The sequence below is a fragment of the Dioscorea cayenensis genome, chromosome 14, assembly GCF_009730915.1.
Source record: "Dioscorea cayenensis subsp. rotundata cultivar TDr96_F1 chromosome 14, TDr96_F1_v2_PseudoChromosome.rev07_lg8_w22 25.fasta, whole genome shotgun sequence".
In the NCBI taxonomy this organism is placed as follows: Eukaryota; Viridiplantae; Streptophyta; class Magnoliopsida; order Dioscoreales; family Dioscoreaceae; genus Dioscorea; species Dioscorea cayenensis.
In genome coordinates, this window is record NC_052484.1 from 20,072,486 (window position 1) to 20,100,351 (window position 27,866).

At 33.2% G+C, this 27,866-nt stretch overlaps 4 protein-coding genes across 5 annotated transcripts; all 4 read right to left on the reverse strand.

The window, feature by feature from the left end:
• Positions 1–5,624: 5,624 nt before the first annotated feature.
• LOC120275887 (defensin Ec-AMP-D1-like) lies at positions 5,625–6,362 on the reverse strand. Its single transcript, XM_039282612.1, has 2 exons — positions 6,196–6,362; positions 5,625–6,085 (listed from the first exon to the last, which is right to left on the reverse strand). Exons 1-2 carry the CDS (start codon positions 6,266–6,268, stop codon positions 5,910–5,912), a joined length of 249 nt encoding a protein of 82 aa, XP_039138546.1. The 5' UTR covers positions 6,269–6,362; the 3' UTR covers positions 5,625–5,909.
• Positions 6,363–7,287: 925 nt separating this feature from the next.
• On the reverse strand, positions 7,288–9,735 carry LOC120275292 (E3 ubiquitin-protein ligase RNF31-like). 2 transcript variants are annotated; one of them, XM_039281825.1, is made up of 3 exons: positions 9,655–9,735; positions 7,762–8,848; positions 7,288–7,639 (listed from the first exon to the last, which is right to left on the reverse strand). In XM_039281825.1, exons 1-3 carry the CDS (start codon positions 9,704–9,706, stop codon positions 7,561–7,563), a joined length of 1,218 nt encoding a protein of 405 aa, XP_039137759.1. In that variant the 5' UTR covers positions 9,707–9,735; the 3' UTR covers positions 7,288–7,560. The 2 variants fall into 2 exon arrangements, with proteins under 2 accessions (XP_039137759.1, XP_039137758.1); XM_039281824.1 differs by having other exon boundaries at positions 7,762–8,851; positions 9,655–9,720.
• A 480-nt stretch (positions 9,736–10,215) lies between these two features.
• On the reverse strand, positions 10,216–12,771 carry LOC120276243 (transcription factor bHLH111-like). Its single transcript, XM_039282965.1, has 9 exons — positions 12,763–12,771; positions 12,682–12,702; positions 12,395–12,606; positions 11,312–12,041; positions 11,083–11,208; positions 10,892–10,963; positions 10,742–10,807; positions 10,613–10,651; positions 10,216–10,535 (listed from the first exon to the last, which is right to left on the reverse strand). Exons 1-9 carry the CDS (start codon positions 12,769–12,771, stop codon positions 10,371–10,373), a joined length of 1,440 nt encoding a protein of 479 aa, XP_039138899.1. The 3' UTR covers positions 10,216–10,370.
• A 6,811-nt stretch (positions 12,772–19,582) lies between these two features.
• On the reverse strand, positions 19,583–22,918 carry LOC120275214. The gene is made up of 2 exons (XM_039281737.1): positions 22,481–22,918; positions 19,583–19,841 (listed from the first exon to the last, which is right to left on the reverse strand). The coding sequence occupies exon 1, from the start codon at positions 22,859–22,861 to the stop codon at positions 22,499–22,501; it is 363 nt and encodes a 120-aa protein (XP_039137671.1). The 5' UTR covers positions 22,862–22,918; the 3' UTR covers positions 19,583–19,841; positions 22,481–22,498.
• Positions 22,919–27,866: the final 4,948 nt, after the last annotated feature.

Sequence of the window (27,866 nt, forward strand, 5' to 3'; positions counted from 1 at the left end):
GAGGCTGTTATAAAGAAACCATTCTTACTAACCTAATCATGATCTGTCCATATTGATGCAATAAAAAGATATAAACCATCAACATCTGAGAAATTGTTCAGAATCAACCTCTTGCCTGACAGCTTCATTCTAGCACAACTGATTAGCTTTTGCATGATTAATGGACCTATAAGCAATGAAATCAAAATTTGGAGATATATCATGGAAGATAGCATCGCAACGGGCCTTCCAAAGGAACTAGGAAGTTACAGCAATAATAGCCTTCATCTTGGTAGAGTAAGCAAGTTCAACAAGCCAAGCACAATCAGTAAAGCCATTACAGAAATTAATAGGAGTGACATTCATGTCGGAAACAATATTCCAGACTGTGTAGGCTTAAGCACAATAATAGAACAGATGATCAACAGTTTCCAAGTGTAAACCACAAAATATACACATGCTTATGAGTCCCAAGTTGATAAAATTAAGAAAGTCACTTGTAGAAATTCTGCCTTTAAATGTGAGCTAAAGAATATGTTTACTTTCAGGGTTACCCTTAAATGGCAAATTTTTCTCTCCTAATGAACAAATCCTGGCAAGCCATGATTCTAAAAAATGGTAAACATTGGAGAAGAGTTTTGAGTTTTGAGCCTTGGGAGTCCAAACCCAATGATTTTCTTCAGTGTTATCAATCCGACCAATATATTAGGAAGGATCTCATCAATCATACTTCTAAAAAGGTTATTCAACCGAAGATAATTTCATGTTCCATTTTCAATGAAATTAGAGCAATTGAACATATCTTGGTCAAGATTTATATTGACGAAAGTAGGCTTATAAGCGAGGGCAATCTCAAAACACCCAAGGATCGGACATAAAAGAAGTACTGGAAGGATTAACAAAGTTAATCCCACATTACAGGTTCAAGATAAGAGCTACAGTGCACATGCCCTTAAAGAACCACGAACAGTTGCGGGGAGAAGCCTACCTCCAAAAATTGATATAGCCATATTTATGATGCAAAATATTCACCCAAATTGAACCAACAGAATTTAAGTAATTAAAGACATGCTTAGGCCGAAGAGAATGTTTAGCAATCAGGAGATTTCTAAGAGCCAGACCCCCTTTAGTCTTAAATTCAATAATGCAACTCCAAGAAACCGCATGGATGCCTTTTCCATTGCCACCCTTGTGCCAGAAGAAATGCCTAACAATTTTATGAATATCCTTGAGGATAGAAACTGGAATGTGATAAACCGAAAGGTAATAAATTGGGACAGAGAAAAGAGAGGAATTTCTCAAAGTAGACTTGGCTGCCATAGATAATTTGAAATGTTTCCAACAAGCACAAGTAAGCTGAATCTGGTCAATGATAGGCTTAACGGAAGAAACAATCAATCTCTTGGGAGAAATTAAAATTCCCAAGTAAGAGATGGGAAAAGAAGAAATTTTGAAATTAAGAATTGATCTGATGCTTTTCGAAACTCTTCTATTAAACCAAGAGGGAAAATAAATGACTGACTTGGTAACATTAGAATTCTTACCAGTAATCTGTCTATAGATGGATAGACAAAGTTGATGTTCCTAGAAGCCTGTCTAGTAGCTTGAATAATAAGGAGCAAGTCATCAACATACATAAGAGATTAAAGTTATAATTAAGACTGTTGTCCAACCCAGGAATCAAACCAATATTCAAGGCAAATTTCAAGATAGAGATCAGATTTTGAGAGACAATGATGAAAAGGCAGGAAGAAATGGGATCACCTTAATGGACACCTCAAGAACAAGAAATCCAAGGTGTAGGTTGACCGTTGATAAGAAAGAGAAGGAATTGGATCTAAGACAAGTATTAATCCAGGAAATCAAAGTATTAGGAAAATTCATCTTAGCTAGGGTGGCAAAAATTGCAGTTCAGCTTAACATATCATATGCTTTCTCAATATCAGTGTTAACTAACATCCTAGAAGGCCATGTAATATTATGCACAATAGAATGAAAAATCTCTTGTAAGGCTATAATGTTATCAAAGGAGCACCGACCAATAACATAACCAACTTACACTTTACTAATAAGCTTAGGAAGAATAGTTTTGAGCCGATTAGCTAAAATTTTTAAAATAATTTTAAAGCAAACATTGCAAAGAGAAATGGGACAAAAATCAGACACCAGCTTAGGATTAGCTTTCTTAGGAATGAGAGCAATGTAAGTCTTACCCAAGGAAGCTGGCATGATAGAATGAGAAAAGTAATACCTGATTGCCGAAAAAAGATGATCTCTAATTTCTGACCAGAAGAATCGAAAAAATTATGCATTGAATTAATCCAGCAGGACCTAGAGACTTATCATATGGCAATTTATGAACGGTGGCGAAGACCTCCTCACGAGTGACATCACGGGTAAGTTTCAAGCCTTCTAGGTCAAATAATCTTGGGAGGTCATTTGGCAGGGCATTAAAAATGTCAACAAAATTGTTATTAGAAGAATCTGACCATAAATTAGAATAGAAGTTAAGAAAGACATGCTCAATATCAGAACGATCAAAAACCGAATTACCATCCACATCAGAAATTTGAGAAATAAAATTAAAATGAGACCGAATCCTGACGGCGATATGGAAAAAGCAATATTTTGATCACCATCTTGAAGCTAAAGAAGATGTGCACGCTGAGCCCATTGCATTTAATCCCTAAGCTGGGAAGAAACATAAGTGTCAAGAAAGTCATCACATTCGAAAGAATGAATAATAGCATCAGTCTCTGAAAGAGCGGTATCAAGGGAATTTAAACCAGTGGCCCTCCAAGAAAAAAGCTAGAGCGGGAACGAGACAGATAATGAGTAAAAGCATGCATGGGGTTCCCATGAGGAATGAAATTCCAAGTTTCTCCAATAGCGTTGTGACAACTAAGATAGTCAAACCAAAAGTTATCAAAGCGAAAATTCTTACGATTATTAAAACTATGCATATAAATAGAAAGAAGAAGAGGGGCATGATCGAAAAAAATACGAGGTAAATGAAACAAGGAATAAGATTGAAAATTAGAAATCCAGATGAGATTCACTAGGCAGCGGTCAAGCCGGCCCTAGCGACGAGCAATACCCGATTGATTATTACACCAAGAAATAGCCCTTGAATAGCTTGAGTCTTCGAATAGCTTCTCCCATAAATAGCCTTGTATCTTCAAGCAGCTCCACTCATAATTAGCTTTGGATGTTTTTTTCAAGTTAAATTGCTAATTATGGTCTTGAGAGTCTTTATAGCTTGGAGTTGCCTTTCTTAGTTTGTTCTTTCAATTAAACTTAATACCAAACTAAAGATCTACACATCTTAGCCTCAAAATAATAAATCTCTCATGAGAAGTAGATCGAGTTACCAAAGATAGATTTTATCATCTTGGATCTTGCCAAAAGTAGATTAAATCATAACTTTAGATTTTCTACTCATGGCTTGCTTTTCAAGAGAGATATTTTCACTTTGATGTTCATTGCCAAAAATAGTGCTTCCAATAATAGCCTTCATGTCTTCATTGTGCGCCACCTCATCTCATTGCCACTTCATCATGCCATGTCATCTTGATTGCCACATCATCACTTTTGCCATGTCACTGTTGACAGATATCAAATGATACCAATCATAGAGCCTAGCTCTAACATTTTTAAATTCGAGCAATGGACATCTTACAACCCAAGTCTTTTGTAATGGGCTAGCCCCCGTTTTGACCGAAAGGCCTATGGCATATATTTGAGATGTTTAAAATGATAGTTTGCCCTTGACTGTTTATTCTTCTTCTAGGTAGTATCCATATCAAGTTGTTGTTTATAAAGTAATTACTAAGAATAAGCATATATGCACTATTTCATTACCTGTCACAAATAAAATAATATTAAGTAGGATTTTTTTTAAATTATGTTTGATAGTATATTACCGTAATTATTTAAATTATGATTTGGTTGAATTAATAATGTGTGAATATCACAGATAGAAAGTAAATAGACAAGCAAACAAAAAAAGGGTGATAAAAAAAATTATGTTTAATAGAATATTACCGTAATTATTTGTCTCTTTTTGTTGTTACACTTTCAGTGGACTTTGTTTTCTTTTCTTTTCGGTGGTTTTAGCCTCTAGTGGCTGCGTTGTTATTTTGTAGACTCTGTGGTGTGTTTATGTTTGCTTATTTAATAATTATGATTTATATACTTTATTTAAAAATAAAAAATAAAAAATATTTAATTATTTATAAAAAAAAATTGTAATAGATTTCCTTTGGTTGATGTGGAGATCTAATTTCAGATCCTCTCTTACAATGATATGGGATTTTCTGGGAAGGCTATTATTTAGATCATTTTGCTTCAGCACATTTAATTCAGCACATTTAATTCTGCAGTGTTGCATCTAAACTTGATTTTAGCTATTTTTTCTTTTAAAAAAAAAGGTGACAAATACCAAAATCCAGGGACATGCATGTGTGGGGAGGAAGACTCAACACCGACTCACATGTACTCACCTTGCGCAAGACATTAAGTACGATCTAGGGTCTCCTAGAAATAAACCCTCTACGTAAGGAACCCAATATTAATTGACCCAAAGACAATTGGTGATTTCAGCTAAAATTAATCGGATATATATATATATATATATATATATATATATATATATATATATATATATATATATATGGATATTTACCGTACTAAAAGCGAAAAAATAATTTGAGACTTAATCAACATAGTGAGGAAAAGCATGGAGCTTATTAGGTCCTGTACCGAAATTGAGAGCAACCTAAGAGGGGTGATGCACAATCAAGGCTGGTTTGACAAGCCAGTTTGTGTACCGCAAGGGGCTCACTTGCCCTCTTCCCTCTCAAGCTTTTTGGGTCCTGTACCGAAATTGAGTACAATCAAGGCTAGTTTGACAAGTCAGTTTATGTACTGCAAGGGGCTCACTTGCCCTCTCCCCTCTCATTTACACACCATTATAAGTTTACCTTTCAAGTTTTAACAACTGGTGAACCATATTTTTGGAGTTTTTCAGTTTTACTTTTGTGACTCTTTCCTTCATCTAACCTATGACTTAATTGGTAATAAATTGTAATTTATTCAATTTTTTTAATATTAACATTTAGTTAGAAGGGTAGATAAGCAACTAAAAATTATTTATAAAAATATATAAATAAATATAATTCTCATGTTGCTAGGTAAGTAATGTCCCATTTTTGGTGTCTTATGCAAGTAAAATAATTACAAAAAATCTATTTATTAAAATAAAAGAAAGATTGAAGTAATCATAAGGGAGACAGCCAAATCAAATAAATTTGGAAGTTTTTTTTGGCTGTTTCACTGGTCTGATTCAATTCACTGCATTTCAGTGTTTCATTTCGTGGCAGACATTAATAATATTGATGGGCAGAGTGCCAGGTACATACAGCCCATGTGCTTTGACAGTGTGCTTTGACAGCTTTAAGCAATTTATCTCCATCTCCATTAAGTCCTCTCACCTTTCTTTGTCAATTTTCTACTTTTATCACTCAGTAGTACTTTTTCTTTTTTTTTCCTTAGACCAACAGTCAGTAGGAATCCAAGATGAGAGTTTTCATTTTTTTACAGTCCAAATGAAGAGGATGAATGCATCCATATCATATTGCAAGAACTGAAAGTGCAAATCAAACTCCATACCATAACCACTTGAACCAAAGAACCAAGTAGAGATACAACACTCACGGAGCCAATGAAGAAGCTCCATGAAATCAGACATACACATACGCCAAAATTATTTTAAAAAGAAAATAAAAAAGAACTCTAAAGATGACCATCATATAAGACCAGCAGATACACATACATATATATATATCTACTGATCCACCTTATTCTCACAAGAAACACTGAAACCCAGTCATATATGCATGCATCCATGCATGCATGCAAAGTGTTTACGTTCAATGGCACTCCTTTTTGCAGAAGCAGCGGCGGCGAAAGCCCATGCATTCACCACCAGGGAACCCCTCATTGTGACAAACATTGGCACAGTTGGTATCACTCCAGCATTGCCCTTTGAACTTGTGGCTTTGAGATGTACATTTTCTTGCATCCACTACTGTCATTGTTCCCATCTCTTTATTTTTATTTTTATTTTTTTTCATGAAAAGAAAAAAAAAACATGCAATAGTTAGTCATAAATTTGATCAGTTATATATATTTACATGAGAGAGAAAGAGAGAGAACCATGGGTTATCAAGAGCAGCATGACAAGAACAATGGCTGAAACCATTCTCCTGGAAAGCAGCTCACCGGCCATGGCTTTACTGAATGCGTGAGATATCAGAGAAGAGTTTAGAGAGCAGTGTAGTAATAGTAATTTAGTAGTAGAGTTGTGAGTAGTTGATAAACTGGCCAGTGAACCACTTTTATAGAGGGAGGAGGGTCCAATCTTTTTATTATTTAATTTTCACAAAAACATTAATATTTTAAAAATAAATAATTATTTTCATGTGAAAATATTCGCTCGGAATGTGTTTCGTGTGCACTTGCGTTCAAGGAAATGATCATATTAAAAAAATTGTATTTATTTGGAGTGTCAGTATGAAAGGACTAAAATTGAAGATGTTGTGTTATTTATCACATTAAAATGACAGATATTACTCAATTGAAAGCAAGAGGAAAACTTAATCCTGTTTCTTACAGTCGGGTCCCGAGGCGCCGGGATGATGCGCTCCTGCACGATTAGATCCTTTTCTCGCACTCTTTTCTTTTTCCCTTTTCTTTTCAAGATTGCACTCCCTCACTTCGGTGAGAGTGCTTATTTTTGTCTTACTATTTTTTTCCTCTTTTAATAAATCAGTGGTTTATCCAGTTTTTAATAAAAAGGAAAAACTTAATATATGAAAAAGAAAAGGACAAAAGCCATTTATTTAAGAGCCATGATGGCTTTCACTTGACAACTTGCACACACAAACACACAACCCAAAAAAATAAAGATATCAATAAATAAATAAATTTAATGTCATGTGAGCATGAAATCTTTTATTTAACTAAGCTAAAAAGCAATGCATGGTTAAAGATTTGGAAAGTCAGATTACCTGCTGCTGTTTGAATAAAAGCTCAAAAGATTTCAGGTCTTCCATATATATATATATATATATAAAGTTAACTAGTCTCTATGAGCAACTTGCACAGGTCTGCCACCACCACTGCACAAAAGACTCTGCTCATCATAAGTTGAATGAGAATTGAACCTCATACCTTTTACAAGAAAAAAAATGCTGGGTCTTAACTGTTAGGCTAACCCAACTTTGGCAAATCTATGAACACCAAAACTAAATAGTACTTTCTTGTTATTAATTCATGGTTTATCCATTTTATTTTAAAAGAAGAAAAAAAACTAAATATGTAAATAAATTCACATGAGCATTGTCCAATGCCAGAGCATGTGATCCATCCAATCTGGAGAAATTAAAAAGAACTAAGAGAACTTCATATAAAATGAAGTGCATTAGCTTTGCAACAAGAAGATAAGCAGTTTTATCAATCATCATCTTCTGTTAAAATTGGCTTGTAAAATCAAATCAATCTGGAACACCAAACTTGAGCTTAGCGTCGGCATTTTGGACAGTAATGATAATTTTTGTCCATCTTTGATCCACAGCCATAGCAAAAGGTATTGCCACACCTGCAGATTAAAAGCCAGAGATGTAAGCAACCAAGTTTCAAAACAAACAATTGGTTAGTTGAATGAATGAATGATCATCACACAAAACAATTAATTCATAATTGTGTCAGTGTCACTACTACCTGCAGACCATGTACATGCAACCTTGAGTCCTTTCCACAAAGAAACGGCACCGCGGGCACCTCCCCCACTTCTTATCTTTTGCAACTTTCATCAGCAAAAGATCCTCAGTCTGTCTCTCATCCTGGCCAAGTTTCTGATAATCTTTGCAATTAAAATTAATGTGCCATGGGACTTTGCATTGAGCACAAAACAATCTGTTGCAATGTGGGCACTCTGATTGTGCAATTTTCTCATCATCATTGATCAACAAAGCCGAGCAATCTTTGAACGGGCAGTATAGTTTGGTTTTCTCCGGTAACATCTCCTCGCATAATTTATCACCCCACATTGAATAAACATCTATTGGGAGGATCATCCTGCATGCATATGGCAACAAAAATCCATCCTTGCATCCAACCTCAGGGCACAGTACCTTCACCACACCTTCACTCAGCTTTGCAGTAATGAGCTTTCTCACACAATCTGAACAATAGCTATGAGAACATCCAATCATGTCAAACATCTCTGCTATGAGAACCTTTTCAAAGCAAAGGCTGCAATCTACAGTTAGAATTTTCTGACTTGAAGAACTGGACTCCCCAACATTAACATAAGTATCAATGGCTTGCATATATTTTTTTCCCATCGGATAATAGTCATCAAGGTTGATGACTTCTGTGACACCATAATCAGATAATGAATTGTAAACAGCAATTCGATAAAAAATATCATCATCATCTGGTTCATCCAGGGGTACAGGATGGTTGAATTGAAGCACATCCACATCAACTGGATTTCTCTGGTCACTTTGTTTAGATTTCGGAAGAAGGCCATGGAGGCCAGCGTTGAAATTCTCTGCATAAATGGGATTGTTCTGAGAAGTACCCGACCGGGGGTGTTCAAGGTCCACAAACTGAATATGGTTGTTCCTCATCTGATTGACATCATCCACATCAACTGGGTTTCTTTGGCCACCTTCCTGAGGGCCAGTGTTGAAATTCTCCGCATAAATAGGATTGTTCTGAGCATCACCTTGCCGGGGTTCAAAGTCCACAAACCGGACACGATTGTTCCTCATCTTATCGACAGCAATCAGATGATCATTGCCTACTTAACAAACAGATTGAAGGCAACGCATTACAAAGAGTGAAACCAAACTCTTGGTAAAGAGCTTCAGTTCTGCTCAGAATCACAAACATTCATGATTCAAAGAAATACAACTTCACTTTCAAACTCATCTGACATTTATACAAAGAAATAAATCCCAAGAAATTCAACAATAACCATGATTAACACAAGAGTTAACAGCTTATATATCTGGCAAGTTCTTTGACAAATAGATGCATTGTTATATGTCAAAATATTTGGTTTTGCAGAGACATTGAAGTCAATGCATTACAAAAGTAACACCAAACTCAGAATCACAATAATGAATAGCAATCCAGGAAAAGCTACTCATAAAACAGGGGGAAAAACTTAAATTTCAATCTCATCTGACATGTATACACTGAATAAGTCACACTAAATTCAACAATAACCATGTTCAACACAAGAGTTCACTAAACATCAAAATTAGGGTTTTGCAGAGACATTAAAAGGACATTGCAAGAGTGACATCAAACTCTAATCATAATCCAACAGAAATCCATTTCATGACATTCATGCAGATAATAAATCACAAGAAATTTAACAATCATCATGATAAACTATGCAGTTGTCTAGATAAACAACAAAAATTCTAGGGCTTTACACAAACATGTATATTATAATAAAAAAATTTGCAAAAATTCATTAAAAAAACCTAATTTTGGAGACATGCCAACTGATTACAAGCATCACAAAAACGAAAACAAGATCTAAACACTAAAAGAAGAAGATTAACATGATTGACAATGGGGATTTCGAAACACTACCTCTTCTTTTCGACCGGAAGCCGAAACGTAATTTAAGAACACTAAAATTCATTGCCCTTTTCTTTTCTCTCTTGGACTTAGCACAATAATTTTTGAGTTTTATTTATAGTTGATATAATTTTTAATATCCGAATAATTTTTAATAAGATTTCTTTTTATATGGATATACTGTTTTTGGTATTTGAATTATATAAATTAATTTCTTTTTAATTATCATATTAGCATAAATTTATCTCAAGTATTTATTTTATTAATTAATTAATTTATTTATTTATTTTGTAGATGATCTAATAAGATGTGTATCTTTAAATTTCAAGTTAGAGAGATTGTTAAAGAATTAGTTATATATCAGCTTCTTTTGGAATTTTTTTAAAAAAAATTTAAAATGTGGAATATATGAAGATTATCAGTATCTTCTATTTTTGTACAATATCTTATTAACTATAAAAATTTAATTTTCCAAGTTAGCAAAGAAATAAAAAAAACACACACACACACAAAAAGGTTTATCCACTTCATAAAAATAAAGAAAAAAAAAACATAAAGCTAGTTGCACAAAGATGAAAAAGATGGGCATTCATTCAGACATATAAAAGACATGTCACAGTGTAAACAATACAGTGAGAGCATTAATTAATTAGCATTAATTAGATATAAGATAACAGTAGAGATTAGAAATGAAACACTAATTAAAAATATAATTAGTGTCTGTTTCTTCATCTAAACAGACATCCTCTGTATGTTGGAGTCCAGTAATCAAGTCCAGTGTTTTCTCTATATGCTTGTGGTGTGCAAGATATGGGAACCAAACAAAGTCCTCTACTCCTCAAATCAACCTTATCTTTCTCCTTCCTCTCCATTCCTCCCCATGAATTGTGTTCCTGAATTCAATCCATTAATCATGTTAATTTCCATTGATCATTAATTAATTTCTCTCATTAATTCATTAATTACATACCTTGCTTGCATTGAGCTTCATGTATGGATCACTCAATAGCTGCATGAACATCAGAATGATCAATATATATATATATATATATATTGAAAATGGTTGTAAAAGTATGTTGGAATGTTGATATGGATTTACCTGTAATTGTTCTTGCAGAAATCTGATGTAGTTAATTGCTTCCATTAACACTGATGCAGTATCAGTCTGTAAAAAAATGTTTAAATCTTAATTAAAAAAAATTTAAATTTTGCATTTTATTTGTGTTATAAACTTTGTTTTATTAATTACCTTGCCAAAAGGTGAAACAATTTGTTGGAGCGCACTGATTCTGTCTGCAAACTTTACTTTGGGCACTTGCAGCTGTTTAATTTGTGTAAGATATATATATATATATATATATATATATATATATATATATATATAATTAATTTCACTTTCAATGTACTAATTAATTCATTAAAGTTGACACAAGTTGATACCTTGGCAGAAGATGAAGCACTTGAATTATCATGCTTTGATTTCTTGAGAAGTGCTTCTGAATTATCCTCACTTCTTTTCTTTTTCCCTTCATTTGTTGTTCCAGTGCTTCTCCCACTTCCCTTTGTCTGCATGCATATATCAACACATGATCACTAACTATTAATTAAATCTCATAAAAAATAAAACATACTAAATATATATAAAGAAATAAATGCATGCATGTCTTACAGATGATGAAGTATCATATCCTTGCTTCTTAGTATCATGAGAAGATGAGTGATCTGAGCTTTTAACCGCAACCTGCTTGCAAGTTCTAAACTGAACTGGCTTGAAAGATATAAAGTCTGATAAACTTCTTGATGAACCAGACCATGAAACATCACTGCTACTTCTGATTGCATTGTTGAACTTGTTCTCAAAGTTATTATTGTGACTATTATTATCATTGACACTAACTTGGTATCCCATTCCAGCGCTGCTATTAATATACTGGCTCATTACTGAAGTATGCTCTGAAGATCCTATAATATCTTGATGATGCTGGTTCTCCATCTTGATATCATTCATGTAAGGCATGTAATTACTTGAATTTCCTTCATTAATGCTTGGAAGAAGCTCAGTCTTGATATGAGAATTAACATATGGAGAAGTCATTGGATTGAGAGTAACATGGCATGGTAGTGAATCAAACTGTGAGTTGGCAGCAGGAGGGGCTATGGACCAATTCTTCACAAGATCAGAGAGATTGGTGAGCCTCTCATGCTCCATTAAACTTCCATTGAAGTTGTTGAAAGATGGTGGGTTGTTGATCTCCCAGCTACTGTCCATTTTCTTCAAGTAATCACAAGCTGGATCGAAAATCTCCGTGGGTAAGCTCTTCGAAGACAAAACTTCAAGGAAGTTGTCTCCATCATCATGGTTGTGATGCTGGCTCATATCACCACCACCTCCAACGTTTCTACAACAAAATCAATTAATAAATAAACTATTGTGAATGGAATTAAAGGGAATAATTAGTTAGCTAGCAATATCCATCAATCATTAGAAGGACAAGCACTGCCACAACTCAAAGCACAAACAATCATAAGATTCTTTCATTCATTCCAATCACTTCTATTAGATTTAGATTAGGATTTAGATTAGATTAGATTAGATTCTCCTCCCACTAAAGAAAGAAGTAAACATATAGCTAGGCACACTAATGGATTCCTGCATGCATGCATGCATGAGGTTGATTATCATGCATGCATGCATGCATGAGATTAATTATAAACAGTAGTAGAAATGGAAGTATTATATACAAGTACTCACAGAAGGACATGGGTCCAAAGATTGTTGTCGGAGGGGCCGCCGGAGAGATCAGCGGAGGTGGAGTTGTCTTCATCACAAGAGGAGGAGGTGGAGTGGTGGCTGTGGAGTTGCCAACGGTTGATGGAGTGCCAAGAGGAGAGAGGAGTGGCATGGATTTCCCACCAGTTTGGGGTGGGGGAAGAGCTTGCAACTGAGGTTTCTGACCCTTCTAACTGAGCCATGAAAGATGATCAGAGGTAGAGGTGGAGAAGAAGAAGAAGAAGAAGAAGAAGAAGAAGAAGAAGCACCTTCTTTATTTGCACCTTTCCCTTTGGAATTGAATTGATACTAGTGTTAAGAGGCCTTGCTCTTTATCAAGGACATTGTACCTTTGCCATGACGTCAACCTTTCTTTCCTTTTTTTTTTCTTTCTTTTATTTTTTAAATTTTGGAGAGTGTTGTTTTATTTTCAGATTTTGTTTTCTCACAGGCAAAAACTGTAAGAACTTATCTTAAAAACATATTATTCAAGAAATTCTTATACACAAGTACTGTTGAGATTAATGAATTATATTATTATTATTATTTTTTAAATAAAGTGAATAAACGACAGATTTATTAGAAAAAGAGAGAAAGTAACAGAGAACACCAAGTACAAAAAAAATTAAAGTACCAGACATAAAATAAAATAAAAAATTATTATTATTATTATTTTGAAAAATGAATACACCGCAATTATAATTAAAAAAGTAAAAAAAATAATGATAAAAAGATTAATCGATCGAGAAAAAACTAACACATGAATAACAACACAATTCTGGCAACTCCACTAGGATTGAAAGGTTGCAAACCGAAAAAATAGGTTTTATGGTGATAAACCATAATTAATTGTCATGCTTCATTCCATCAAATTAATTATGCATGGTATGACAACTCTTTTCATAGTATATTTTGAAAGGAGTTAACAATCAACATAAAAGATTATATGGTGATAAATTATTTTAGAAAAAATAATGATTAAATTGAGGATTTAATGAAATGCTTTGAGATGCACAAATGCGAAAAGAATCAAGTGGAAGATCTCAATGTCCACAATAGTCATATGAAATTTTGAGATCTTTAAACTGGTAATAATGATTTTGAGGAAATAGGACCATCAATTCATGATCCGACTAAGACTCTTAGAGTCCAATCTTTTGTCGTACCATCTTGAACAAATGATTTTTTACATGGATTATTTCCAGAAGTTACCAATACTAATAAATTCTCCTCTCACTTGCTAGCTTTTCTTCTCACCAACTTGCTTTCTCTGTTAGTGAAATTTATACTATTTGTTTTTACATTGGTTATACTGACTAAATTTTGTAATAGTTATCTTTTACTTTAATAATATTGTAATTCATTCACTTTTGTCATAAAAAAAATATTTTAAAAATTAATGTACTTTTGATTTGATTTGGTAAATTGAAATAAGAATAAAGTTAAAAAAACACTAACGACATATATAGGCTAATGGCATCTCTTTATAAAATGCCATTCTAAAATATTATCATGCTAACTATCATTTTCATTTAAGGAAATAGTGATTCATGCATGCATGGCAGGCATGGAGGGCACCATGCAAACATGGCTTACCATTTGAGACCTTAAATTTGTTTACTCTTCACTAAAAACAGAAAAGATCTCTCTCATATATGGAAACCTAAACTGTATTCTGTATAGGATGTGAGAGTGAGGATATTCTATTTTTGGCACAATCCAAGGTTCAAGTCATGTGGAGACAAGGGTTAATTCTTAGGGAGTGGGTTAAAGTTAAGAGACCAACTTTATCAAAAAAAAAAAAAAAGTTAAGAGACCAAATGCAAGGAAGGTAAAAGACAAGGTTGTGATGTTGGTAAGTAGTGGAGAGTTTCTTTCTAAGAAGCAATTGAGTGCTTTTTCCACAAGTTCTTGGAGTGGTTTTGAGTTTAAAATGAATACAAGGAGGGGTAGGAAATAACTTTCCTGTTTTCTCCAAGAAAAATGATCGTTGATAAGGACTTTAACTACTAGAACGAGTGGAGAGTTTTACTTTTAAACCCTCTCCTTTTTGTTTTTATCTAAATGTGAGAAGCACATGTCAACAATATGCATAGGTGTGGAATAAGTTCAACAAATACATATATCTTCACTTTACTTGGATTTTGAAATTCGATCTCATGTTTTTCTCAAAATGAATAACTTACACAAGAAACTCAACACTTATATATATATATATATATATATATATATATATATATATATATATATTAATAAAGTTAATAAAATACGTTTTTAATAAGCTACTTTCAAATCTTATTATTGTCATTGCTATTTTTTTAGCTTGATTTTTTATGTTTTGTTGTTCTCCGTGTCTTCACTTAAACTCATTTGTTGTTCATTTATTTATTTTTAAATATATAATAATAAATTAACCTCAATTTGTGTAAGGGGCTCATTTCGTGACCTCTCATTCGACAAGAAAAAAGAATTATCATATTTCTATTATAAAAATGGTTAAAAAAGACATTATTATTGAAATAATAACTAATAAATAAAAATTAAAGATTTTATGGATAAAATAAAAATGGTAAGCTGAAACAAGGTAGACATCGTTGAAAACTTTGGCATGCAATTGACCCAACACCATTTGAGATGCAGACATGATGACAATAAAGAAAGATAACAACAGCACAACGAACAGCTGCTGCACACCACTCTGTAATTCACTGTACCAATTTTCAAGTTAAGTATAACACCGTGCATTTAGAACATTCCGGTAGTGTGCACGTCTCGGACACCTGACTTGTCTAATTTGTTAAAGAATAAAAAAGCATTTAGGACATATTGATTAGACAACTAAACCTCTCATTATTAGATTTACAGTTTGCATTAATATATACTCATTAATATGTGCATTAAGAACAAGCAGAGATGTATCTGCATGCATATATGGCCCCCTCTCAAATCCTTTATGGTTTTCTTTCATGTATTATATTGCTTGATATTATGAAACATGTAAAAGAAGATGATTACCATAGTTATATGAGGCCATGATTTGAGTTTAACATATAAATAATGTTATTTTAATTCAAGTGTTTGCGTATCTAATTCTGCCAATGATGTGATATATATTCAAAATCAATGGAATATCATACAATTATTCATATATGCTATGATAAATTCATTAATTTATATTATATGGGGATAATTTGTATTATTATTTTAAAATATAAATAATTTTCAATCTACTTGCCTGGAACAACAAAATTATCACAATTGATACACCAGGAGATGTAATATACTCCAACTAGTGGCTGAGCCACGTGGTGGAAAAAAAGGGCAATTGCCCCCTTATAATTTGAGAATAAATTAATTTAATAATAATTTAATTAATTGATATCCTAATTTACCCACATTTATTTTACAATCGATCCACTTAATTTTTTACTAACTAAAAATAAAAGGAGATTAGTCTCTTCTTATATAATGATGAAGCTATGACTTCTGTTTGATTAGAAATTAAATTTATTTAATATCTTAAATTTAACTTTAATTTTACCAATTTCAACTACATTTGTAGAGAGAGTTTTCTCTGTACTGAACATTGTGAAAACTCAACTACGTAATAGAATTGGTGATCAATTGTTGCTTAATGACATACATCGGGAAAAATATCTTTGATTATATTGATATATAATGAAACAATCATTCATTATTTTCAAAATATTAAAACTCGTAGGGAGAATTGTGAATTTGCTTTGTTGATGATTTGCAGTACTTGTTTATGTAAAAGACTTATTTAAAAAATAATTATTAATTTTGATTATAGTTGAATTTTTATTTATTAAGTTTCATTTGCCCCCTTTATTTATGATTTCTAGCTCCACCACTTCTTCCAACCACTACCTATGTACTTCGTCACTCAATGATTGAAAGTGCTAGCCATCTCTCTCTCTCTCCTATTTTTTCTCTTCACGAATGTGGAACCATTTTGATCACAAATTCTGACTCTCGAATTATCCCAAGTCTTTCAATTAATTATGGTACTCCTAGAGGCTTGATCTTAAGACTACAGTTAAGGACATTTGAAATCATTTGTCCTAGGTTATTTGGGCTAGAATGAAATGATCTTTTTTTGCTTCCAAATTATTCCTGCCAATTAGGACTATTTATTAATATTAATCACATGTTTTTCTTTGGTTTTCTATAGTCTTCGATGCAAAATGAATTATGCTTGAGAATTCGATCTCCATCGTCAAATGACACATCAAGTTCCTACGGTCCCAAGTGAATAAAAATCCTAGGAAAAATGATGTCTAATTGTGGCGTTGGCTAAGCTCTTCGGTAAACCAAATATGGCTCACACCACCCAAGATGAATAGTCCTATCTCCGATTATTTTTGGGTGTCATTGTATCTTTAATTTCTTTTCTTTTATAATCATCTTTCATTTTTAGATAAAGTGACGGTCTATCCACTTTTATTGAAAAAAAAAATGTAAACAATTAATGTCTAAACACTACTTGTAGTTACATCTAAATTTGTTATATAGTCTTGTATTTCTGCTTTCAATCTTTCGATATTTATTCACCTTTTATTAACAAAATTGTGTTTTATCCATTTTTTCATATATATATATATATATATATATATATATATATATATATATATATATATATATATAAACAATGAAGAGATTATATCATTGGACTAGTTCTAGACTCTACAAATACTCGGTTTTCATTATTTTTCACAAGCGGAAGCAAATCAGTCCACGTAAAAGCTCATTGTTTTCAATATGAATATTCTGCAACTTTTTCTTTTCTTTTTTCCTTTTTTTGATATAATCATACAAAGAAAGATAAGATCGAATGAAACTATCAATTCTTTATATTTTTAATGAAAAGGACGGTCTTAATACAAAGAATACATAGACAAATGAAACTAAAACAACAAAAAAAAAAAGATACAATAAAAGATCAAGTAGCTAGCTATCGATCAATCTCCTCTATACATATTTCATTGTCGAAAAATCAATTTAATTAATATATTACATGAATTAATCCATCTTTTGAAAAGCACAACTTTTTGGTAGGTGGTGTGGTGGCTCCCCACCTTATTTCTCTCCACAAAGGCTATGTGACATCTACCTCCACTAAAATCACTTCCCCTTTAAAACACTTGCAAAGCTCTTTCCCTTCTCTTGAGAATTGAGACTAGGACTCTTTTGTTAACCACTCAAAGACGCAGGCCATCTTCACCATAACATCCACACCCATTGTGTTTTTCATAATATATATGACATCTCAAAAAGATAAAGGCACATTAAAGCCTTTATTAAAAAAAATATATGTATATTAATATACTTAATCTCTTAAGTCTAGGGAGATGAATTATAATGAAGCTAAACAAACTTTAATTTGGTTCAGAGCATGCTATTGCATAAACTAAAGAAAGGGAATGTTGTGACTTGGATGCCAATCCCTTGTTATTAATTTTTATGTTAATGCTAAGAAGGTGCTTAGTGTAACATTCTTTGCTTTTGTGACATTGACATGCTTGAAAAATAAATAAATAAAGTTGAATTATTTGTACATTCTTTTCAAGAGTTTTATCTTTATCAAATTCATGGACAGGGAGTGAAAGATTGCATGTCTTTGGAAAAAGATTTAAGAATATAAAACAATGCAAGAAAGAATACACATCTCAAACTCAAGCTTTTGAAGTGGGTTAAGCCTCATTTTTTTTTTATTAAAGTGGTGTTAAGTCTCATATATAATGCTTTTCTTTATATAAATTAAATTAATATAAAGACAAAATGAAAATGAGCTTTACCTTTTGTTGGTAAAGATATTTATTTGTTTTAGATTTTCTTTTTTGTCCTCTGTGGAATGAGGTAAATAGGTAAATATGTAAATGTACAACATATATATATATATATATATATATATATATATTAGTTTTTTTTTTTAATAATAAGCGACAAGCACCTTTTTTTTATGAATGTAAACAGAACCGCACAGTACTGGAATCCGCAGGGAACAGTACTGCCGGGTGAGGGATTTGAACCCATGACCTCTCCCTTTATATTTTAATGTTATACCATTAGGCTATCCAATAGTTGACTATATATATATTAGTTGCAACATTAACTTAAAAAAATAAATTCTTAATATAATTTAAAATTTGAAATAAATACAAATTTAATTCATAGATTAAATTAAACAATAATCCAAATTTTATTAACTATTATTTCACATTTCTTGCCACTCATCTCTCTAAACACATCTTTACATATCCTCACTAAAAAAAGATTGGCAAGTGCCTAACATCCAAACATAATCATATATTATTAATTAACTAAACGAATATAATCAAGTAAAGCTTCTACATGAGATAACACTCATGCACCCAAAAAGTAAGAGAGAGGATGTGTAAGAAGAGATGCACAAGTGGAGATGACCCACAAACTTTATTGAAGGGAAGAGACAAAACAAAAGAAGAAGAAGAAGTTGAGCAATAAGCACGCTTACTTTTTCTAAAATCAAGTGGGGAAAGATTGCACATCCCTTTGTTTACTTAATCACCGGCAACCTCCTGAGACTTTTTTAATCCATCCATGTTGACCTAGGTTATCTCATTATTAAACCCCAATAATAACTTCTATGTCTAATTTAATATGTACATTTTTTTTATATTATATATATATATATGTGTGTGTGTGTGTCAGTGTGTGTGTGTGAATAAAGGACAAAGGACAAATAACTTTGAATTTGAAAACTCAAGGTACTGCATGCCAACATTCCACTGAACATTGTGGGACAATGGAATGATAGATTAAAAGAATAATAATTTCAGAGGAGGTGACACTGTTTGGTAAGGGACGTGTCCATTAATTCTTGGATGGAAAACCTCTTTTTTGCTTGAGGGTTAACTGTTGTTAGATCATTAGTTTACTTGTGTCCATTGAAAAGCTCTTTTCCTTTTTGTATATGTCAACGCCATGGTTGCTGTTTGGAAGCTGTATTTTTATTTATACAAGTGTGATCCTTCTCAGCAAATCCAAGTGCAAGTTAAAGAAACAATGTTAAGTTTGTCAACCGGGTGATGAGCTTTGACAAATCAATTGTGATTATGATGTTATCAAGATTTGTTAACTGTAATTTTGATTTCCTTTGTTAAAGAGATGAACACTATGAACGTTCAATCAAATTTGTATTTATGTTTATCATACAGAAATTTGAGAGCAGATTAATGTCATCAATCTCAGTTGTCAACATATAAAACTACAGCTTTTGACTCAGTCTATGTAGAAGAAGAGGTAGAAATAACAGTAGAGGCATCTCTGCATAAATAACTCACAAGTCCAAAGTCGAGATCACCGTTGCTTCATTTAGTCTGGCCAGAGAATGAACATTCCAGTCGGCAATAATTTGCAGCGTCATGCCCTGGAAAACAACCATGAAAACACACAAAAATGTCACCTGATGAGTTTAAAATTCAAAACTGTCTTTAAGTAATAACAGATAACATGCACACAAAAAATCCTATAGGTTCTTTGCTAACAGTTCTGTAGTTCAAGAATCAATACAGTTCAAGCAACAAACAACTGGCATTTTTCCTTTCTTATTACTGAGATGAAATTAGAAGAATTATATTGATTAAAAGGTTCAGATAATTCATTGGATAAGAAGCCATTTTCAGCATACACCTCTGAAAAGATCCCAATATTGAATGCTAACTCTGAAGATGCTTTCTCAAAATGGAGAGCAGCATAAGACAAAAGAAGCCAATAAAAAAAGTTCACATCTTTCATGCACCATATATGTCCCAAAACCCTCCCACAACTCGCACTTGGCTAACAATGCAATGCTTGTCTCTTCAAGAATAGACAACCACATTAACTAGCAACTAAATCTCATGGAAATCGCATATGACTAAATGCACTTTCACACAACCAATTTATGCAAAACATCTCATACCACAACCTTCCAGAAGGCATTTCTCTTCTCAGTTCTCAGTCTAGCAAGTCCAAACCAAAACAGGATACTCATAACTCTATCTACATGCTTTCTGAACCATTAAAATCTTAGCGGATCTTCACCCGCCCAATGATCAGGGCCCTGATAGTGTTGACTTGGATTCAGAACTCAATGACAACCCAAGACAGGAACACCAAGTCAATTAACTTAACAGTCATTCCATTTGTTAAGCAATCAAAACAACTTATCATTATTACTACGCACAAACTAATTTGTTAAGGTAAAGAAGCATTATCCTTTCTACAAGCAATTATTGCACAAGTATGAGCCATCAAAGCAAAGGCATCACAAACTTACCTTGTACAAAGGGGCTCTAACGCCAATAAGTAAACAGTGGTCAGTTACTATCCTTCTGCATAGCTCTTGTCAAACAAGTTAGTAAGAGGCACCCATTCAATCATTGAACAAGCAATGAGATGAGTAGTCATCTTATTAGAAATGAAATCTTCAGGTAGATCTTTATCTATCCCCTTCATTTTTGTTCAAGAGCCCATAAATTTCATGAATTCAAAAGTTGTAAGGCCTTATACCATGTTTTCTCATTGCTTAACATCCTTAATGAACATTCATTTCCAACCCTCACCACAACTTGCTAGATTCATAATCAATCAATCAAGAAATCAACCTCCAAACCATGTCTTTGAAGGTGAAAGTTATTTTACTTCAAAAGGATGAATTGGGGCATGCTTATGTGGTTCACCAATAACTTGCTAAAATCCTTTAAAAATAAGCCATTTGTAGGGATTAGAGTTAGCGCATGAGACTGCGAAATATAAATATATCTACATCCAACTATATGAACCCTGAAATAGAGTTTAATAATTCCATCCACACGCTAATTATTGATGAGAGCAGGAAACCCGTACTACTTTGTCAACAAACATAACACATATATGCTATTTAAATGCAAGCACTCTATTCTTATTACCATGAGTAACTCATTCTACACACTTCATTCTATGTTAAACTCACACAAACTCGATTTCAAATATCGATAGATACAGGAATAATAAATAGTTGTTTCTCTAGCATAGTCCTTTTCAAAAGAATTATAGTATTCATATATAGTTCTTCAAGATTAATGAACTGTGATAATTGGCCTTTGTAATTTTTCATGAGATTAAAAATATTCACGAAAGTTCCTTGAATTATTTCATCTGGTTTGTAACCCTTATCTGATCTCTATCAAACAAAATTGATAAGAATTCAAACCACCTATCACACTCAATTTTAAATTGACCAATCCTGTAGATAGATAGATGATGGCTCCTCGCAAACTAAAGTTAAAGGGTTAACAACCAATAACAGCTCACCTTACTCAAATGCATAAGAATTCTAAAGCCATACAAAAAACATCACCATATTCTATCCATGTTAACTTATAAACAAAAGATTATAATACACTAAAATAAGAGCATCATCATTAGAAGAATGCATTCAAATCTGATTATGTGCAAACCTTTTAGTCAACCAATCAATCAAATAACAGAAATACTGCTGTTTGTCCTGAATCACAAATAGCAAACAGAATATTCCTCACCTGAATAGAAAGTAGCACTCAACCAGGGCTCAAAAAGAGCTGCATAGAAGCATGCTATGATGCTACTAAGTGAACTTCATTAAGAATCACAAAAAATTGGTTCACTCTCACTGAATGGGTACTAAACCAACAAGCAACACCATTCCAACCATCAAGACCGCAAACAATTTAGGAAACAAAATCTTAAAAAATTTGGCTATGGTCAAATTATACTATTAGCATCAAAAACACCAAGAAAAAGGATGCAATAAGATTAACATGATAAATTCATTGGTGTCAATGAATCACACATCTACATTCACATTCCTAGGAACATCCTTGAAACCAATACAATCAATTTCAAATATGCAAACTTCTTCTCAAGCTTTCCATGAATAAATTACTCATTAACATCAAAAAAAGGAAATACGAGCATTTACTAGATTAACATCACAAAAACTCCAGCAGACAATCCAAGAAGAAAAAAAAAAAATTCTTTTAAACCCTAAATAGAAGCAAAACAAACCTAGAAGTGGATCACTGATCACTTGCAGTATCGATCAGCCTTCTTCTTAACACGATCATCAAGAGCCTCCTCAACGGATCGAGCGCCAGAGCGAGATTTGTTGGCGGGGTCGTACCCAAACTTCATGGTCTCAACGGGGAACAACTCCTCATACTTCATCTTCTTCGCAGCGTCGATGGTGTAAAGATCGGAAGGGCCACCTTCAGCGACAACGCCGCCATCGTTAAAGCTCTGGACGTTCTTCTCCTCGCCGGCATCACCGTCCTCGTGCTTCTTCGACTTCTTCTTCTTCTTCTTCTTGTCGATGGATTTCACGGCGGCGAGATCACCGCCCTTGAAGATCAACCTGCCGGATTTCGCACTCTTGTACGGCTCCGACATGGTTTTTTCTCGGTTTTCGGTGGCGATAAAGATCGGAAGACGATTTGGTGTTTTCTCGGGTGAATTTTATGAAAACAACCCTGAGATTGATAAGAATTATAACTTTACTGGCCCATGACAAACAAGGCCCACAGTTCCAATTATCAACTCTGCAGTAGGCCCAACCCATTTATATTTCATTTGTAGGAGAATGTAGACGGGTCAAAGCCTACTAAGTCAAATTCAAGTCTACCGGGCCCACTTCAAAAGAAAGGGTTCTGGTCAAAATCAACCACTAGATAATAAAGGTGATATATATATATATATATATCAAATATAAATAAAAATAACTTGTGCTAAATAAAATTTTGTCAAATTAATTTAAAAATATGTGGAATAGATTAACGTTTAGATAAATGATATAAACAATATTATTAAATGAGTTACATAGAGTGAATATTACACATCAATGAAATGCATGAGATAATTAAATCTAATCTTACAAAAGGAACTGTTAAATATGCATCTCCTTGATTTTTAATGTTCAAAATATTATTATATAACTGAGGTGAAAGAAATTATAAAGTTTTAGAGGTGAATTTAATCAAATATTAATATATGATATAGATCTTTGATGGTTCCAAAACCACTTGGTTCAAGTAGTTAGAGGCACTAGCATGAGTTTCTCATATGATTTACGGAGTAGTGAGGGTTTGAATCCTCATCTGAAAAATTAAACTCACAGGTGATGTTGCATCCCTCTCACATGTGCTCATAAGGTATTTTTATGCACATGTGCTCATAAGGTATTTTTATGCGTGCATGACAGAGATACTAACACGTACTTATCGCTTTTCTTTAAAAAAACAAAATTGAGGGGATCAGATATGCAGTGAGCATATTGAAAAAAAAAAATTGCTCTTGTATCCTCATTAAATGCGCTAATGTTGTTTTAGACCCTCTTGGAAGCTGAATTAGTAATATCAAGAAATTAAAAAATAATGATATTCTGAATTTAAAAAATAGATACTGGAATCATCGTTTTCATCGCACTTTACATAAGGGTAATTTAAACAGTAATTTTTGTGTAGATGTTGTTGCCAAATTTAAATCTACTATGAAGATACTTTTTAAAGTGCAATATCGAAGTTTTTTTTTCTTATTGATGCTTTACATGTAGAGCTTTTTAGTGGCTTCATTAGCTATAATATATATATATATATATATATATATAGGAAATAAATCATCTGGGACGTTCACAGGAACGTCCCCAAATGTTTAAAAGGTTGAGAGAGAATTAACAGAGAGATATAGGAAGATACATCCAATGAATAATAACCTAACAGTGTAAAAAACATTGTATTGGCTCTCATTTGGGTGGTGTACACATATATATTTGAAGAAAAAAAATAATCCAGGTGCAATTTCATGGTGCTTTTATCCTTTCTAAAAACTTATTCTTCTTAAATCTCACCTCAAGAAATGGACGTTTGAGAATTTCGGCTCCATCTCAGTTCATAAAAAAACCTTGCTCTTAGAACTAAATTCTCTGAATTTAATCAGTGAGAATAGAGTGTTGACAGATTCAGAAGCTCTTCATGTCTCTCAATTGCACCTTGACCTTTTTACCCTCCAAAGAAAAGAAGAAACTTATTGGAGACAACGATCCAAAATTACTTGGCTCAAAAAAGGGGATTCTAATACTAAATTCTTTCATTCTGTTGCCAATGGGAGGCGCAACAAAAATTTTATTCCTAGAATCTGCTCCAATATTGGTTCCTGGGTTGAGGGAAACAAAAACTTGGGTAAGATCTTTTCAGATCAATCGGGGCTTCTTTTTGGGACCGCTAGATCTTCTCGATTTATGTTGAACTAGTAACATATATATGTTCAACTTTAAAGAAAAAGTAGATCTCTCCAACATTGACCTGCCCTTTTCTTTGGAAGAACTCAAACAGGCAGTGTTCAACTTGGGTGCTGATAAAGCCCCACGACCAGATAGCTTCCCAATCATCTTTATCCAAAAACACTGGGACTTAGTAAAAGATTCCTTGATTTTTCTCTGCAATGATTTTTTCCGAAGGGAGGGCCAACCTTGAATGCGTTAATTGGATACATATTGCTTTGATTGCTAAAGCTAGCTTAACTGAAAAGGTGTATGATTTTGGTCCTATCAACCTAATAAATTCTTCCTGCAAAATTATTTCTAAAGTTCTTGCTAACAGACTGGGGAAAGTGATTAGTTACCTGGTTGATGACTCTCAATCGGCTTTCATTAAAGGTATATTCATTGTAGACAATATTATTGCTGCACAAGAACTAATTTTCCATCTTCAAAAGCAAAAGGTTCTAGGCTATGCATTAAAAGTTGATTTTGCAAAAGCCTTCGATTCACTTGATTGGAATTTTCTCTTCAATATTCTTGCAGCTTGAGGTTTTAGTTCTCCTTGGGTTTCTTGGATTATTAACATTCTCAGCACTTCCAAAGCTCAAGTTTTAGTGAATGGGGAACCTCATGGTTTCATTCGCTGAAAACAAGGTTTGCGCCAAAGAGACCCCCTCTCTCATCTTCTGTTTGCAATTGCAGTAGACGCTCTAAGTGCGATGTTCACTCATGCACTTCGTAACAATATCCAATTGGGTGTACCATTTGGCACTTCGGATAACATTTGTCATCTTCAATACGCTGATGACCTTATCATCTTCTCAGCAGGAGGTTAAGAAGACCTTCTCATTATCAAGCTTATCCTGTACCTCTTTAAAGGTGCCTATGGTCTTACCATTAATTACAACAAGAGTTGTCTTTACTCTACAAATTATGGATTCCAACCCAATGCTACTTTAGCTTCAATTCTTAATTATGTTAGGGATTGCCCTCCTCTCACGTACTTAGGAGTCTTGATCTCAAGAAGACGGCCCAAATGTGAAGATCGGATGAAATTAACCTTGATGGTCAGAGCCAAACTATCTTCTTGGAAAGCCATCTATCTATCCCTCAGGAATCGTCTCACTCTTCTAAACTCAGTCCTTTCCTCTATTCCCACTTACTGGATGTTTGTTTTCAAAATTTTAGTCCTAGTAATATAGAGTGATTATTCCATACCAAAGAATGCATTCATTCCATTTTATATTCTTTTAAAATTAATTTGATAATATTTTATTTAATGCAAATAAAATAATTTTATTTCATATTTCATTTATATTTATTTTGCCTTTATTTTTTCAGTCAACTTTAACTATAACAATTCTTTCTTTACAAGTGGGCCCGGTGAACAATTGGACTTGACTGTCTTGGCTTAAAACCATCTATGTCCTCCAAAAGAAATATAAGTGGGTTGGGCAAACTGCAAACTTGATAATTAGCCTATGGGCTTGTCTTGTCATGGCCCAGAAAATTTATAATTTATGTCAATCTCGAGGTTGTTTTCACAAAACTCCCCCCAATGAAAAACCAAATTGCCACTTGATTTATGGCCAAGTGGATGATTGAGTCTTAGTTAATATATCCGCAAACTAATTAATTAGTGGATAAAATTAGAAGAAGACGAAGGATACTTGTTTCTATTTGAAGACGATGACACAAAATGACAATCAATTCAATGTGTTTGGTGTGTGCTTGTTAAAGACATTATCATTTATCATGAGCAATTTAAATAGTGCCGTGATTGTTACAATCTTGCGTAGCAACAAATCCAAATAAACTCAGAAGTAGTGCAAACAAGGGTTTGATATTCAACCACAATGTTAGAGCACAACAGCTTGTTTCTTGCTTTGCGAAGAGATAAATTAGTCATCTATAATCTAAACTTCAATGCTTGTATTTTAGCCACTATGTTCTAACAGATTCCCAATGAGCTTAAAAGATAACAATCCACTAACCAAAGGATAACCTTTTTAGGCCATGAGATCCTCGAACACATTCGTCCCCTCTTAACGCAATATCTGTATTAAGCTTCACAAAATCATGTATAGAGGGGAACTATCAAATAATGTTTTAAAAGTATATATTCTTCAACGCGCGGTAGTGTTGGGCTTGAATTCCCTTCTTATGTGGAGAAAGACCAAATCTTTTGTGAGTCCATGTTATAATAACCCATTAGGGTTTTAATAATGGTTTTCAGTAAATTTTTTTTTTTTTTTTGGGATATAGGTCACGGTTTTTTGCCGCCTCTTGGAGAAAAACAAAGAAAGGGAGAGTTTGCAAGATATTCTATTTTATATCCAGTTTCATCAACTAAGCAATTGGATAATCATTTGTCATTTGATCAAGCTAAGTTTTAATATGCGTGTTCACATATCAATGTTCTTCATTCTGAACGATGGAGATATGATTTTGACGAATAGTTTTCATATTAGAGCTCTCTGAATAGAAGGTGTTTTGGGTTGTAATTTTGTCGAGTCTTAGAAAACATTTGGAGGTATATTTTTAACGGTGGAGATCATTGTTTGAGGTCTGGAATGTTGTTTTTTATTGCAATAACTGCCACCCTAATTTATCTCTCCATAGTCTTGTGTTTCTCTCTTATGATGGCTGATCATGTTTTTGGCATGATGTGCTAATGAACGTATTTGATTGTTGTAGACATTGTTGATTCATAGTGGAGCCTTGCATTTGGACCGGAGAGAGGTCCCATGATTTTTATTCTTCTCTTTTTTAAGGAGTTATCCATGTTAAAAATTGTTGTGTGGTTTGTGTGATGTTTTGTGTTTTCTATTATGTTTTTAGACAAACAATTATTGCTTCTCTTATTCATTCAAGCACGAAAGGATTTGGTCTCTTCTGTTTCCCTTTTCTAACGGTTAGAACACTACCTGTACATGAATGTTATGCAAAGGTCCTCATATCTTAGCCATTAATTTCATCAATCATTATCCTTATCCCAAGAGAAAGTCAAACCATGCAAATTTCTAGCTAACTAATCATTCATTGATAAATTAAAAAAGCTACTTCATAACTTAGAATACAAAAAATACTCTCATATCTTTGGTGCATAATCACAATCTCCTAACACATACAAAGATGATT